This window comes from Phocoena phocoena, chromosome 10 (genome assembly GCF_963924675.1).
Source record: "Phocoena phocoena chromosome 10, mPhoPho1.1, whole genome shotgun sequence".
Lineage (NCBI taxonomy): Eukaryota > Metazoa > Chordata > Mammalia > Artiodactyla > Phocoenidae > Phocoena > Phocoena phocoena.
The window spans coordinates 38206447-38223203 of NC_089228.1; the positions used below are offsets into that span (position 1 = coordinate 38206447).

General features: G+C 42.4%; 1 protein-coding gene across 1 annotated transcript in view; it reads right to left on the reverse strand.

The window, feature by feature from the left end:
• RBM6 (RNA binding motif protein 6) overlaps positions 1-16757 on the reverse strand; it is an 86237-nt gene that overhangs the window by 19772 nt on the left and 49708 nt on the right. Inside the window, exon 6 of the mRNA XM_065885209.1 lies at positions 2718-2792. Coding sequence (XP_065741281.1) covers positions 2718-2792 — 75 coding nt within the window. The remainder of the gene's footprint in view (positions 1-2717; positions 2793-16757) is intronic.

The window sequence follows — 16757 nt, forward strand, 5'->3', positions numbered from 1 at the left end:
ACCTCATACCTGGAACAAAAATTAACTCAAAATAGACCAAAGATCTAAATATAAAAGCCCAAACTATAAATTTCTTAGAAGAAAACATATGGATAAGTCTTCAAGACCTTGGCTTTGGCAATGGTTTCATGACACCAAAGGACAAGCAATAAAAGAAAAAAAAAATAGGGGCTTCCCTGGTGGCGCAGTGGTGAAGAATCCGCCTGCCAATGCAGAAGACACAGGTTTGAGCCCTGGTCCAGGAAGATCCCACATGCCGTGGAGCACCTAAGCCCGTGCACCACAACTACTGAGCCTGCGCTCTAGAGCCTGTGAGACACAACTACTGAAGCCCGCGCTCTGTAACAAGAGAAGCCACCGCAATTAGAAGTCCGCGCATCCCAATGAAGAGCAGCCCCCGTTCACTGCAACTAGAGAAAGCCCGTGCACAGCAACAAAGACCCAACACAGCCCAAAATAAATATATATATAAATTTTTTTAAAAAAAGAAAAAAAATAGATGATTTGGACTTTATCAAAATTAAAACCTTGTGTATCAAAGGACACTATCAAGCAAGTGAAAGACAACACACAGAATGGGAGAAAATATTTGCAAATCACATATCTGATAAGGGATAAACATCCAGAAAATATAAAGAACTCTTACAACTTTTTCTTTTCTTTTTTTTGGCCACACTGCACAGCTTGTGGGATCTTAGTTCCCCGACCAAAGATTGCCACTGCAGTCAAAGCACCAAGTCCTAACCACTGGACCACCAGGGAATTCCCAAGAACTCTTACAACTTAACAAGAAGACAGAGGGGAGGAATATATTGGAAGATTGGGATTGACATACACACACTACTATATATAAAATAGATTAACTAATAAGGACCTACACTGTATAGCACAGGGAACTCTATTCAATACTCTGTAATGGCCTATATGGGAAAAGAATCTAAAAAAGAGTGGATATAAATATATGCATAACTGATTCACTTTCCTGTACACCTGAAACTAACACAACATTGTAAATCAACTATACTCCAAAAAAAAAAAGACAACCTAATCAAAAATGGACTTGAATAAACGTTTTTCCAAAGAAGATATACTAGTGGCTACAAACACAAGAAAAGATGCTCAACATCATTAGTCATTAGGGGAATGCAAATCATCATCATAATCATGATGATGAGATACTATTTCACACCCGCTGGTGGCTGTGAAATAGTTTGATGGCTACTATCAAAAAAAAAAGGAATATAACAAATGTTGGCAAGGATGTGGAGAAATTGGAACCCTCAGACACTGCTGGAGGGAATGCAAAATGGTACAGCTGCTGTCTGTGGAAAACAGTTTATTGGTTCCTCAAAGAGTTAAAAAATGAAAAGTACCATATGACCTAACAATTCTACTCCTGGGCACTTCCAAAAGAACTGAAAACAGGTTTTCAAACAAAAATTTACACATGAATATTCATAGCAGTCTTATTCTCAATAGCCAAGAAGTAGAAACAACTCAAATGTCCATCAACTGATGAACAGATAAACAAGATGTGGTATATCCATATAATATTATTCAGCCATAAAAATAAATGAAGTACTGATACACACTATAACATGGATGAACCTTGAAAACATGCTAAGTGAAAGAAGGCAGACACAAAAGGTCACATAATATATGGTTCTACTTACATGAAATGTTCAGAATAGGTACATTCATAGAGATAAAAAACAGAATAGTAATAGTGGTTTCCAGAAACTGAGGGAAAGGGGAATGGGGAGAGACTGTTTAATAGATATGGGGTTTCCTTTTAGGATGATGAAAAAGTTCTAGAATTAGACAGTGTTGATGATTGCACTTCATTGTGAATGTACTTAAGGCTACTGAATTATATGCTTTAAAATGGTTAAAATGGTAAATTTAATGTTATGTGTATTTCATCACCTTTTAAAAAATAGTTAAATGTTTTCCTAAATTGACAGCTTAAGGTACTACATCCATGAACTATGAATACTTTGGTCAATGACAATCACAGCTATCCAAATTGTATTCCAAAATGTAAAGCTAAAACTTTTACTTAATTTTATCAAGTTCTACAACACTTTTAATGAATCTTGGTTCAGAAACTTTATATGGATTTTTCAAACTTATTTTTGAAACTAAACAGTAGCAATGAAAAATGACAAAATATATTTTCATGCTCATTTGCAATCAAACTGGACTTCTAAAAAGAGTATAGCCTAAAATCTTTATATATGCCATTCAAGAACAATATGAAGTTGAAGAGAGGAAAAATACCATGGTACTTAAAGTTCTATATCCTTGGAAACCCCTGAATATCCAAAAAAAATGTGTATCTCTCACAGAACCAGCCTCTTTATATACATCATTCCAAACACTAATAAATCCTCTTTACCCCAGGAAGGGTAACTTGGGGAGAGGTTGTAAGTCAAGGGGCTGTTTTTCTTTCAGTTCGTAATCAACAGAAAGCATGGCATATGTCCTTGGGAAAAGGTCTCCAACTACAGGCCCAGAACCCTCTATGGCCACAGGCAGTAGCTGGGAAGCAGAAATTATAGATGATCTTGCCCTGACCTCCAGTTCATCTGAAGTGAACCAAGGAAGAAGAGCTTTGCCCTTGGCTATGCATACTACACCAGGCAGCATTCCTGTAGACATGGAGGAGCTGTGATGCTGGATCCTTACTTCTAAGGAGAGGAATTCTTGGCACTTACCCGTTTGCAGTACCAAAAATCCAGGCTTGGTACATACTCAAGGGTGACCTCTTTGTCATGGATCATTAGAGTTCCCTGTAAAGACAAAGACAGAAGCCATTAACATTAACCTTTGGAGAAACAAAGAGACAGGAAAGCACAGAGAGCCTTTCCAGTCCCTAAGTTGAAACATTTTACAAAGAGTGGGCTTATTCACCAGCAAAAGGAAATGGCTGTTATAAGCCACAGACTTGGGACAGTGTGGCAGAGCAAGCTTAAGCTTAGGGAAAGGGAATGGGAGAAGGTGAAATCAGTCTTCAGCTTTGGCTCCTGTGGTTTGGGGCGCTGTCTTTGGACACGTTAGGCCCAGTCTACTCCTCCAGAGGTCATGTAGTCCCAGCACGTCCCCCACCTGGCTAGGGAGCTGGCACACTGTCAAGAAGCAAACTCTTTCCTTCTGAAGCACAGAGGCACAGGAGTCCTCTCAATTATCTTCTTTTCCATAGCTAACTCAAATCCCCTTGGTGAGGTAGTAAGGGCTCTTAACTTTGGTGCCTGAAAACTTTTTTTGCAATACTGCTGCATGGCAAAAGCACCAAAAGAAAGAGGTACAACACCGAAGACAGGAAGAAAAGAGGAATGTGAAAGCTTCACGGCAGGTCACATCCTTAGAGCAGGAAACTGAATGGCTGGTGGTGGCAGCAGTGGTGGTAGTGGCGGTGGTGGCAGCAGCATCACTGTGGCTTGGAGCCTTCAGAGTGAGCTGGCCATGAGAACTGAGGAGCAACCATTAGCAAATAAGCACTTTGGGAAAGCCTGGCACCAGAACAGGTGGGAAAAGGGGTTCAACAAGCCTGCAGTTACAGAGCTCCTTTGCCTCTGCATTTTGGACAAGACACGAATTCTTTCACATCAAGAAAAAAATAAATTTTGTTTAATAAACACTAGACAGCAGATATGTGTTAGAGCAGAGGAAAAAAAAATCTCTGCCTACTGACAAGGGACCCTCACCCACACTTGCAAGTGAACTAACCGAGGATGCGACTCTGGAACTAGCCCCTGCGCTGTGTTCATTCTCCGCCCTCTAGGGTCCTCTGTGTCTCCTCAGACAGGGCTCTGAGTTATACAAGGCATTTCTTTGCAATTGGACCTCAGTTTCTTGCTTGAATCCATACATCTGTCAAATAATGCTTTACCTCTCTGCTTTTCACACCAAAAGAGTCAAGAGAAATACATAGAATAAAATTATTGTCTTGTGAAAACAAAACAAAACAAAAAAAAAACCTGCCCACCTACCTAAGTCCTAGAATCTGGTCTCTGAGAATCAACTGTTTCATGGTTTGTTCTCAAGGCTAGAGGACAATGATAATAAAAATTTGCTAACATTTTTTAAGTGCTTACTCAGAGCCAGAAACTGTTAAGTACGTTATCTCATTTAACCCCTAAATGATCCCATGATCATTATCTCCATTTTACAGATGACGAAACATGCTCAGAGAGGCAAGGTTACCCAGCTGGTGAAAGGGAGAGGCAGATTCACTTCTGGGGCTGTAGATAAGGGACTGCCTGCTGCATTTGGCAACTCCTGCTCACTCTTAGGGATAGGTAATCTGCTCTAGGAGCCAATCCAGGAAAGAGAAAAAGCTCTGCAGACAGGGAGGGTCGGGGGATTATCACTCTGCCAAGCTCTACCTATACAGGAGGTTGGTCAAGATGATACCCTTCCACCCAGAGGCAGTATATCATGTCATTTAAGAATATGGACTCTGGGTCAGGTTCCCTAAACTTGCATCCTGACTCCACTCCATGACCTTCATCAGCAAGGTCCTTAACTTCTCTGTGCTTCAGTTTCCTCATTTGTAAAGTAGGAATAACAGTACCTACTTCTTAAGGTGGTTATGAAGATTAAGTAAATTAATACATGTCGAGTGCTTAGCATGGGATATAGTTAGGGCTCAATACCTGTATTTCGAGCCCTAAGTGCTAGAAAAGGACTAGTCACTCATTCATCAGATTAGCTACTCACTTCATCTTACTTGCTTGTCAGGTGATAGATAATACTTCACACCCCATTTCAATCTACTGAAAGACTAAGCTTTCATAAGGGAATGGTCACTGCATGTCAGAACCTGTATCTTTATGACAGCGCTTAGTGTTAGTTTTCAAATGCTGGGCCAAATCTGATCAACCAGGCTAAATCTTGCTGGTCTTTTATTATCAGTACCAAGCTCAGTACTTGGTACAGAAAAGGAGCTTAATAAGCAGTTATGGAACGAAAAAAAGACTGAATGGATCCAACTATCCCTGGAAGACTGGAGTGCTTTAGCACACAGTGGCTCTAGAGGAAGGTACTGCTGTCGTGTACACCTGTACACCCAGTCCATAAAACATGTGGGTTGCCATTTGAACAGTGAACAGTGCCATCAGAACAAGGCACTACTGTGAACTGCAGTCAATTGCAAATTCTGATTGTACCACTTGGAGGCATCAGTAGACTCAGGAATTCCTAAGGCAAGGAGCACGTTATACTTATCAGATAACAAATATGATGTTCCAGAAGCTGTTGATGATTTTCTGTCAAGGCTAGGGAACTCGCCCTGCTAGGAGTACTCACAGCATATCAATTTGAGAAGATTACCTTCAATTCATGTGTTACAAAGGCATGCATGATTTCTTTTTTTTTTTGGCAGCACCACGAGGCTTTCAGGATCCTAGTTCTCGGACCAGGGATTGAACCCGTACCCCCTGCAACGGAAGTGCAGAGTCCTAACCACTGATTTCTTATTCCTCAGAGCCCCCTACAACTAAGGCGGCCCTTTCTTTTCAATCTGCACATGGTTAGACATGAGGCTACCAGACACCACTGCTAAAGAATACAAAATGGCTGTTAAACCCATCACTATTGAAGAACAGAGCCAACTGATTTTTTATAAATTTATTTATGGCTGCATGGGGTCTTCTCATTGCGGTGGCCTCTCTTGTTGTGGAGCACGGGCTCTAGGCATGCGGGCTTCAGTAGCTGTGGCTCGAAGGCTCTACAGTGCAGGCTCAGTAGTTGTGGTGCACGGGCTTATTTCCTCCGCGGCATGTGGGATCCTCCCAGACAAGGGCTCGAACCCATGTGTCCTGCATTGGCAGGCAGATTCTTTTTTTTTTTTTTTTTTTTTTTTGTGCAGGCAGATTCTTAACCACTGTGCCACCAGGGAAGCCCAGGAGCCAACTGTTTTAATAAGAATAAACAGACACGGGACTTCCCTGGTGGTCCAATGGTTAAGAATCTGCCTTCCAATTCAGGGGACACAGGTTTGATCCCTGGTGGGGGAACTAAAATCCCACTGCCTCGGGGCAACTAAGCCCACACCCCACAACTACTGAGCCCATGCACCACAACTAGAAAGAAGCCCATGCCCCACAATGAGGAGCCTGTGTGCTGCAGTGGAGAATCCCACGTACTGCAACTAAGACCCGATGCAGCCCAAAACAAATCAATAAATAAATATGTTTTTAAAAAATTCTAAGAAAAAAAGAATAAACAGACACAAAAAACTCGAATGAGAACAATCAGGTTGATTTATGATTTGATTCCCCAGGTGTTATACAGCGGCTGCCCAGATGTACCAAGCACAGGGGTGACTTATACTGTACTCCTCCCCATTCCTGTCAGGTCTTTTGTTCAGATTTCATAAAGTTATGCCAGTGTCTCCTAAGGAAACAACCTGTGGGGAGTTGGATTAATAAGTGGGTAGGATGATTTTGTAACTTTTTGGTTGACCACTTTTTTTTTTTTTTTGCGGTACGCGGGCCTCTCACTGTTGTGGCCTCTCCCGTTGCGGAGCACAGGCTCTGGACGCGCAGGCTCAGCGGCTCACAGGCCTAGCCGCTCTGTGGCATGTGGGACCTTCCCAGACCGGGGCACGAACCCATGTCCCCTGCATCAGCAGGTGGACTCTTAACCACTGCGCCACCAGGGAAGCCCGGTTGACCACTTTTAATTGTCTATTACCTACCACCTTCACACACTAGAATTTTTATTCATCATTTGAATTATTTATTAAGCCACTTGAAGCAAAGGTACCATGAAGACAAGTCTGATTAACCACATCTGGCTTCTAAAGATGTACCACCACATATTTGAAAGTAAAACCAAAGACACCCCCTTTCTCAGTCGTGTTAGATTAGGCGTAAATTAGATTAAAACCTGCTAGAATCCTCCCAAGCCCAAAGCTCTCACTTGGCAAAGTCACATATATGTGTCCCTAAGTATATTTCAAAGGGTCTTAATGTGAAAAAGCTGCAAGCAGCGAGAGATAATCACACTCCTGAAGAGCAAAGCAAGTCCTTACTCTCCACCTCAGGGACACTAGAGAGTAGCATATTCTGGGTCTGAGGGCTGCTAAATTCAACATTCACATTTCCATTTCCCTTTTCACCTGCTGCTCTTGGAGACTTCATAACTCCATTTTGTGACTGCTAACCTGTGAAAAGGACTTGGGTCAGAGAATTGAGACTCTATCGTAACTTCCAGCTGGTTTATAACCAAGCCCAAGGATTCTTAAGGTACTGGGGAGGTACAAGAGAAAATGGAAAGGAAAGAATGTTTCTGGCCAGCAGCTTTGCATCTTTTCTGAAGATCTCCCACAAGCAGAGTCACAGTTATACTCTGTATTGAGGATATGATTGCTGTGTGACATAAAAGATCACCCCATTCAAATATGGAGAGAGAGGGAGACAGACAGGATCAAAGGCAGGGGGAAAGTATGTAAGCCTTGTGAATACAACTCACGCTGAAAAATGAGCAAGCCCTCTTTGTAGATTTGTGCTTCTTCCAAACACAGGATGGGAGAATCAAGTTACCGGTGGCTGAGAACTGGTACTGTCTATCAGAGATAGTAATCTTTATTCACAAAGCAATTACAGTTTATAAAGGCATTCTTCACAAATGTCATCTTGATAAATCCTCACAATAGGACATATATAATACCTACTTCCACGTGGGAAAGTATGGCTGAGATACATGGAGCACCCTGCCTAAGATTATAGAGCTAGTTAGCAACTTACATGGGACTGAATGTCAGGTTTTCTTTTCACCATATTGCTTTTCTTTGTTTTTAAACTTCCAAGGTGTCAGTCAACTCATAATACTTGCCACACCAAAGAGGTGGCTTCTCTACTGAAGCCCGCGTGCCACAACTAGTGAGCCCACGTGCTGCAACTACTGAAGCACGTGTGCCTAGAGTCCATGCTACACAAGAGAAGCCACCGCAATGAGAAGGCTGTGCACCACAATGAAGAGTAGGCCCTGCTCGTCACAAGTAGAGAAAGTCTGCGTGCAGCAACAAAGACCCAACGCAGCCAAAAAAAAAAAACAAAAAGAGGTGGTTTCTGATGAAAAGGTGCACAAGGCAAGTCTAAAGAAATTTACAGGCAATGGCCCCACAGGGAGTTTTTAGAGAGACTGCCATAAAGACTCTGTTTCTTGATAGCATTGCCAATCCTCCAACTGGCCTGCTCAAGGTGCTCTTTATGTTCTTAAAGTACCTACAATTACTTTAGGTGCTGTGTCTAAGACAAGGAGGGCTGCTAGTAAGTACATTACCAGGAATTTCAACACCAACAACAATCAAATGGACCTGCTGAAAGAGTAAAGCAAGAGGAACAAAATAACAGGTTTAAAACAGATGTATCTCTTGGTAACTGTGGGAGATTGGTTCCAGGACCCCCACAGATACCAAAATCCAAGGATGCTGAAGTCTCATCTAAAAGCCTCTAGTAGGGCTTCCCTGGTGGCGCAGTGGTTAAGAATCCGCCTGCCAATGCAGGAGACAGGGGTTTGAGACCTGGTCCGGGAAGATCCCACATGCCGCAGAGCAACTAAGTCCGTGAGCCACAACTACTGAGCTTGCGCTCTAGAGCCCGCGAACCACAACTACTGAAGCCCGTGTGCCTAGAGCCCATTCTCCACAACAAGAGAAGCCACAGCAATAAGCCCGTGCACCACAAGGAAGAGTAGCCCCCGCTCGCTGCAACTAGAGAAAAGCCCGTGTGCAGCAACGAAGACCCAATGCAGCCAAAAATAAATAAATTTATACAAAAAATAAAATAAAACAAAATAAAATGGTGTAGTATAGCTGGCCTTCTGTATCTGCAGATGCAGAACCTGTGCATATGGAGGGCTGGCCATATGTCATTCCCCTCAGTATAAAAGGGTAGTTTTTATAGAACTCTCTTTTGCATAGCAGCTAGGCTCATTCCTTCTGGTACAAGGATATGTTACAGTTCAAACATCTTGTAAAACTCAGTATCCCCAAAGGCCAAAACCAGAATGAGACAGAAAGAGAAAAGGAAAGGAAGGAAGGAGGGAAGTAGAGGCCAAAAATCCTGAAGGAAGTACACAGAATGCTCTGTGACACCTCTAGCTTGGCCCACTGACAACAACTCTAGCTTGGTCCACTGACTGCCATGTACCCTCTGCTTAGAATGGCCTTTCACCCAACAGAAGCTGAGTTGCCCTCTGAGCCACCAGGAGGGCAGCCACCTGATGGAAACTCCACCAGAAACAAAAAAGCACTTGAGGGTCCAATTAATACTGAGGAGCAAAAATAGAACTACCATACGACCCAGCAATCCCACTACTGGGCATATACCCTGAGAAAACCACAATTCAAAAAGAGTCACGTACCACAATGTTCACTGCAGCTCTATTTACAATAGCCAGGACATGGAAGCAACCTAAGTGTCCACTGACAGATGAATGGATAAAGAAGATGTGACACATATATACAATGGAATATTACTCAGCCATAAAAAGAAATGAAATTGAGTTATTTGTAGGGAGATGGATGCACCTAGAGTCTGTCATACAGAGTGAAGTAAGTCAGAAAGAGAAAAACAAATACTGTATGCTAACACGTATATATGGAACCAAAAAGAAAAAAATTGGTTATGAAGAACCTAGGGGCGGGACAGGAATAAAGATGCAGATGTAGAGAATGGACTTGAGGACATGGGGAGGGGGAAGGGTAAGCTGGGACGAAGTGAGAGAGTGGCACAGACATATATACACTACCAGATGTAAAACAGCTAGTGGGAAGCTGCCGCATAGCACAGGGAGATCAGCTTGCTGCTCTGTGACCACCTAGAGGGGTGGGATAGGGAGGGTGGGAGGGAGACGCAAGAGGGAGGAGATATGAGGATATATGTGTATGTATAGCTGATTCACTTGTAAAGCAATTATACTCCAATAAAGATGTTAAAAAAAAAAAAAAGATTGAGCAAGGAGACACTGCCCTCTGGGCGGCTACTTATCTGGATATCTTTTCTTCTCCAGACAAAAGCACAACAAACATGTTTTCTAAAATGCTCCTTAATAACACTGTTTACTGCCTGACCAGTTTATCTGTCATTTCCTAAGAGGACACAACCTACCTCTTGCTAAAACTAAAACCTTATTTGTGCTCTTTGAAGCAGTATGGCTGACCTGTGTTTCACTGGGCCCTACTCACCAGGCTCAGAGTTGGTGGAAGTAAGGTCTCTGTTCCAGAAACACAACACAGGCGCTGACGACACAGGCATCTGGTGCTGAGAATATATTCCACCCACTCCACCACCATTCCCTGCCATTCTTTTGTGTATTTTAAAGTAAGATCCCATAAAATGCCTCTATCATTGTGAAAGAAAATCAGTGATCTGCAGTGTTGGAGATGATTTCATTAACTTAGGTCCTGGAAGACTTAGGATGGATAGACTCATCTACCAGGGGATCTATAAGAGACTTCTAAGAGTCATTTGAGTCAAAAACAAAGAGGCAAAACATAAACAAACAAACAAATAAACAATCAAAACAGCCAAAAGTCTTTTCGTTCCTTGTGAGAAGATGAGGTCCTATTACAAAGACTGAGACTGTCAGGCAGATGGGGCACTCAGCAAAGTCCCTCACCACAAATATCTTACCATAAAGAAACAATTTACAAGCTCCAGTTAACAGTGCTTAGAATAATCAAACAACTGTGAACCACTAAAATGCAAATATTTTTGAAACTTTCAGTTTGTTATAATTTTGTATGTTTTAGAACAATGTTTCAGCCAATGTTTATACAGACCTCAGTTTAGTTAAAATTTCCCTGATTATTCAATTACTTATTTCCAAATAAAGATACCATCTAGTTCTTAGTGGAAGTAGAAAATTAGGTTTGAACATATCTTACTGATATCCTCAGAATTCCTTTCAGAATTCCGGTTTCTATAACCTCCATTTTATTCTTTCATATTCTAAGATGACTATTGTTCTAGATCCCCTGGCTCTTTTCTTCTTGGAAAAGTGGACCCTAAATTCAACATATACTCATGCTTCATTGTCTAGGTCTCTAAACTGAGTCACTGTAGGGGAAGAAAAAGCAAGTTGCTAAAATCAATGCGGAAAATATACAGCTTCTTATTTTGCTTTGTTTGCTGAATAATGTTCAAACCATTTCTCTCTCATTTCTTTTTCTTACAGAGCTGACGACTGGAGGTAGCAGGAACAGCCAAGAGAGCAGATGAGGCCCACAAGTCCTAAGACACTGCACAGGCCACACTGCTGAGCCTACCACAAAGGCTGCACAATATTCCCCAGGCATCCCCCAAAGAAACAGCAGCTATTCTTCTGGCCTCACGATTGAAAAGAGATTATTTCTCCTGGCTCTTTACCTACTACCTCCCACCCAAGAATCTTAGCTCTCTTAAAGGTGGTCTCTATTAGCCTCTCTGGCTTCAGTGTCCTGGGCTCAGACACTTCAGAGAATCCTGCTAACATACTTTCTGCAGAAACAGGGCCTTGAAAAGATGAATAAAATACAAAGCTGCCAGACTTCCGAACACTCACTGTTCAACTGCCATTTTAGCAGAAGTAACCACCCACCATTCTTTATTTCTTAGTCAAAAAGCTATAGACCCACTGCCACTCTGACAGAAGCTACAAGACTAACAATGGAAGTTTCAAGTCAGAAAAGGTCCACTAGAACAAGTTGGATCCCTAACTCTTTTAATTAATTAATTAATTAATTAATTTTTGGCTGTGTTGGGTCTTCATTGCTGCGCCCGGGCTTTCTCTAGTTGCGGTGGGCAGGGGCTACTCTTCGTTGCAGTGCATGGGCTTCTCACTGCGGTGGCTTCTCTTGTTGCGGAGCACAGGCTCTAGGCGCACGGGCTTCAGTAGTTGTGGCACATGGGCTTAGTTACTCCGCGGCATGTGGGATATTCCCGGACCAGGGTTTGAACTCGTGTCCCCTGCATTGGCAGGTGGATTCTTAACCACTGCACCACCAGGGAAGTCCTCCTAACTCTTAGATCTACTCATTCTCACATGCAAATAACAGAATTATCAAACTTCAGCCCCTAATAAAAACAAGGGATGGCTTTTCACATGGAAGATGTGCCCACATTAAATTAGTCCATACTGAGGAAGCAACATCTGCTGAGCTGTAATATCATGGCTGCCATTGCAACAGATACGTATAGAGAATGAGGGAATGATCTCTGCACAGGGCAGAAATCTCTGGTAATCCAGTAGTTTGGGAGAACAAAGCCAGCAGGTCTCTAACACTATCCCAGCTAGAGGTACTACAAGTGCTACAAAGGCACAGCCTCTGGCCATGAAGAAACCCTCCTGGTCAGACCTGTATGCCCTGGAAATATAACAGAGACTTAACCCTTGGATGCCTTGAAGCACTCTCAAGACCTAAGATACACCATCCAATGTATTAAAAGGCATCCCTTATATTTGTTTGAAGACCACCAAAATAACCAAGATAAGTGATCATATAATTGAAAATTTCTCCTTTTTATAAGAAAAACTGGGGAAAAAAACACATTAAAAAGGGGAGACCCTTGAGCAGTGTCAGGAAGCATCTTGAGGTTTCTAGCACACAGAATAGCAGGCATGTCTAGATTTTTTAGGAAAGTTCCAACTTCATGTTTTGTCCTATCAAAAGGCTACGTGGGGCTTCCCTGGTGGCGCAGTGGCTGAGAGTCCACCTGCCGATGCAGGGGACACGGGTTCGTGCCCCAGTCCAGGAAGATCCACATGTCACGGAGCGGCTGGGCCCGTGAGCCATGGCCGCTAAGCCTGCGCGTCTGGAGCCTGCGCTCCGCAACGGGAGAGGCCACAAAAAAAAAAAAAAAAAAAAAAAAAAAAGGCTATGTGTCAGGCAACGCAAACCAATTTGACGTTTGAAGATGGTTAACATTACAACACAGCTGGCTCCTCTCCAAAAGATTTCAGTTCAATACACTAAGATTATTTCTTCTTGTGGAAAGACTTCTAGAGTTTTACAGATTAAAAAATGCCTTTACCCTTTCCCTACCGACTCCTCATCCCCCAAAATCAGTAGCCAGAACAGGCTATGTATTCATTATTCAAGAACAACTATTTTCTCACAGCAGACTAGGCATGGGGGGGTTCAGTGGTGAACAAAACCTAGCAAGGCTCTCATGAAGATTATTTTTTAAAGCCCTAGGACAACAAACAAGTACAGTTTTAAACAAATAAACAGCACATATCTCTATCTGAAATTCTTATCAGGAGAAATACAGAATGGAAAGTGTTCTTTAATATTGCCAGAAGCGAAGAGGGACAAAAAGAGAGTGAGAAAGTTTATGCTAAGAGGTCAACTGTGTGACACAGTTCACCAGGTATAAAGTGCACTGTGAGCAGCACATACAATGGACAAAGCTGGATGTGACCCAGAGAGGAGAAAATGATAAACCACACTTAAGAAAAGTGAGAGAGGCTGGCTTCCCTGATGGCGCAGCGGTCAGGAGTCCGCCTGCCAATGCAGGGGAAACGGGTTCAAGCCCTGGTCCGGGAAGATCCCACATGCCGCAGAGCAACTAAGCCTGTGTGCCACAACTACTGAGCCTGAACTCTAGAATCTGTGAGCCACAACTACTGAGCCCTCATGCTGCAACTACTGAAGCCCGCGTGCCTAGAGCCCGTGCTCCGCAACAAGAGAAGCCACCACAACGAGAAGTCCATGCACTGCAACGAAGAGTAGCCCCCGCTCGCTGCAACTAGAGAAAGCCCGGGCGCAGCAATGAAGACCCAACACAGCCAAAAATAAAATTTAAAAATTTATATTAAAAAAAAAAAAAGTGAGAGAGGGACTTCCCTGGTGGTCCAGTGGTAAAGAATCCACCTTCCAACACAGGGGACACGGGTTAGATCCTTGGTCAGGAAACTAAGATCCCACATGCCGCGGGGCAACTAGGCCCGCACGCCACAACTACTGAGCTCGTGCGCGTCAACAAGAGAGCCTGTGTGCCGCAAACTACAGAGCCCACATTGCTCTGGAGCCCATGCACCCTGGAGCCTCCGCGCCACAACTAGAGAAGAGAAAACCCGCATGCCACAGCTAGAAAGAGGCCCGCGCGCTGCAACAAAAGATCCCAAATGCCTCAACTAAGACCCGACACAGCCAAAAATAAATAATAAAATAAATAAATAATACATAAATCTTAAAAAAGAAAGAAAGAAGAGTAAGAGAGCCAGAAATAAATAAGATCAAGATATATTCTTTTTCTTGCTAAGATGGGCCTGGCAGAAATGCTAGTGCCTTCAGGAATGGGGCATTCTACTTCTGCCCTCTATAAATCTTACAGTTTACATATAATAAGTCGTAGAATAACTCATACAGAAAAACTACATCCAAAGCTGTCTAGGTAAAATATGGTCTTTATCATACTATAACTTCTCTAGCTTCTGAATATATTGATCTTATATTCAAATTTTAGACACTGACATCAACACTGGTCTATTCCACATCATAAGCTTTAGCTACTAGTCGTAAGTCTATGTGACATTTTAAAAAATACAAAAACAGAAGCATACATTTTAATTATATTTTATTTATATAGTTTATTATTGTTTAGTATAGTTATTATTATTATTATTTTTTTTTCCGGTGCGCGAGCTTCTCACTGTTGTGGCCTTTCCCGTCGCGGAGCACAGGCTCCCGGACGCGCAGGCTCAGCGGCCATGGCTCACGGGCCCAGCCGCTCCGCGGCATGTGGGATCCTCCCGGACCAGGGCACGAACCCGAGTCCCCTGCATCGGCAGGCGGACTCCCAACCACTGCGCCACCAGGGAAGCCCTATAGTTATTATTATTATCAGGATAACTAAAGTTTGAAGAAATAAGTTCCATAACCTAAAAGAATTTGGAATCTGGTTCTTAGCCTGGAAAATTAAGAGACTACAAGTAGTTTCCCAATGCCTATTTGCTTTCTTTTTCTTGGAAGCAAACCCTTGATTTTTAACTGGGTACATGGCTGCCTGAAATAAAGAAGTTTTCCAGCCCTCCCTGCAGTTAAGTGAAGCCATAAATTCTAATACACTGGACATAAGCAGAAATAATACTTGCAAAGTTCAGGAACTATTCTTAAAGGGAGAACCATGTCCATTTTCATCCCTTCTTCTTTTCCACTGGTCAGCAAGTCAAAGTGATGACTGACACTCAAGCAGGTAGAAATCACAGGTTGAGGATGATAGGGTTATACAACTAAAAGAGCCTCGGTCCCTGATGATCATACCACCATAAGAAAACCTGGATGGCTTAGACTTCATTTACGGTAAAGAGAAATAAATTACCTCATTTTAAGCCACCGTTATTTCTAGTGTTTTGTCACTCACCAAATCTAATCCTAACTGATACAGATGCTTTTGGAAATTATTGGTGATAGGCAGAGGTAGGTATTTTGCCGTAAAGACCATGAAATAAAAAGAAAGCTGTAAATTAGTTAAATAGTGAAACGAAAGATACAAAAAATGACAGTGAAAAAACTGCATGTTTATTCTGCCAGGCATCAATCTTGTATCTCTATCAGTTACCTAAAGGTCCTGCTGTCACTTCACACTCAACAACCATCTTCGTCCCTCCCTTCCAAACGCCTTCCTTTTCCAGATGTTTTATTTCTGTTCAAGGTACTACCGTTCTTCTAACCTCTGAGTGGCCTCTGAGTCTACCCTCCCTCTTGCCCCTCTGTCCAATATCCAGTGTTACCAAACCTCAGAGAGTCTTCTTTCAAACCTGACTTCTTCATTACATACCTGCTCCCAGCCCCTAGTGGAAGCCATTGGCTCCTCACATCTCAATTTCTGCTCCAGATTCTAAAACACCTTTTCCTCTTCAGTTTCACCCCTCTAAGTCAAGTCTATATACTACCACAAGAAGAGTTTCCCTATAGTGTCATTTTGACTTTGTTACATTCTTGTGGTTCCCTCATGTTTTTAAATTAAAGACTAAATGTAAGGCCCTTGACAACCTACCTTGCACTTTCCAAGCTATTCCTTTCACTACTTCCTGGAGTATGAGGACAAGAATCAAACAGAAACTTGGAAATTAGAACAAACAAGATGTGGCAACCTCTGTTAGAATAGAAACAGTATATTACTATCTGCTCTCAAAGATAACAAGGTAGAAGCCTAATAGAAGTACCAGAATCTGGCAAGTCAAGAGGCTACTCAGGTTGGGAGAACAAGAGACTTCTACATTATGCAGAAACTAAAAAGATCACTAAAGGCTTATGAAGAAGGAATACAGAGTCAAAAACTACTTTTAAGTTGTATTAATATCCAGAAACAAATATTTATTTAGCACAACATGTGTTGTCAGTTATAGGTCTAAACCATTTAGGCAGTGAAGGAAATAAAAGTGAAAAAAAAGAAACAGTCCCTGCCCTCTTGGATCTTTAAATCCAGAGACGTCTATTTCTGGTAACACCTGCTTTACTGTACATAGATCTTTGTTAGTCATGACCTGGGCACTTTGTCTGGTTTAGCTATTTACTCCTTTATTCCGTATTTCTCAGGGTTCCAGTGCTATCTTGAAACTACCTAAGCAAACGCCTGACAACACAGAGTTCCGTTCCTCCCAAGCACTCAAATGAGCCACAAGAAGCATTTTCCTAGGCAAGGCGCCCAAACTAATGTTCTCTGACCTTAAAGAGGTCCAGCTGAGCTTAGAAACCAGATAGGAACAAACACAAACATTTCTCTGAGTTGGCACTCCTCCAGTTTATAGGGAACCGA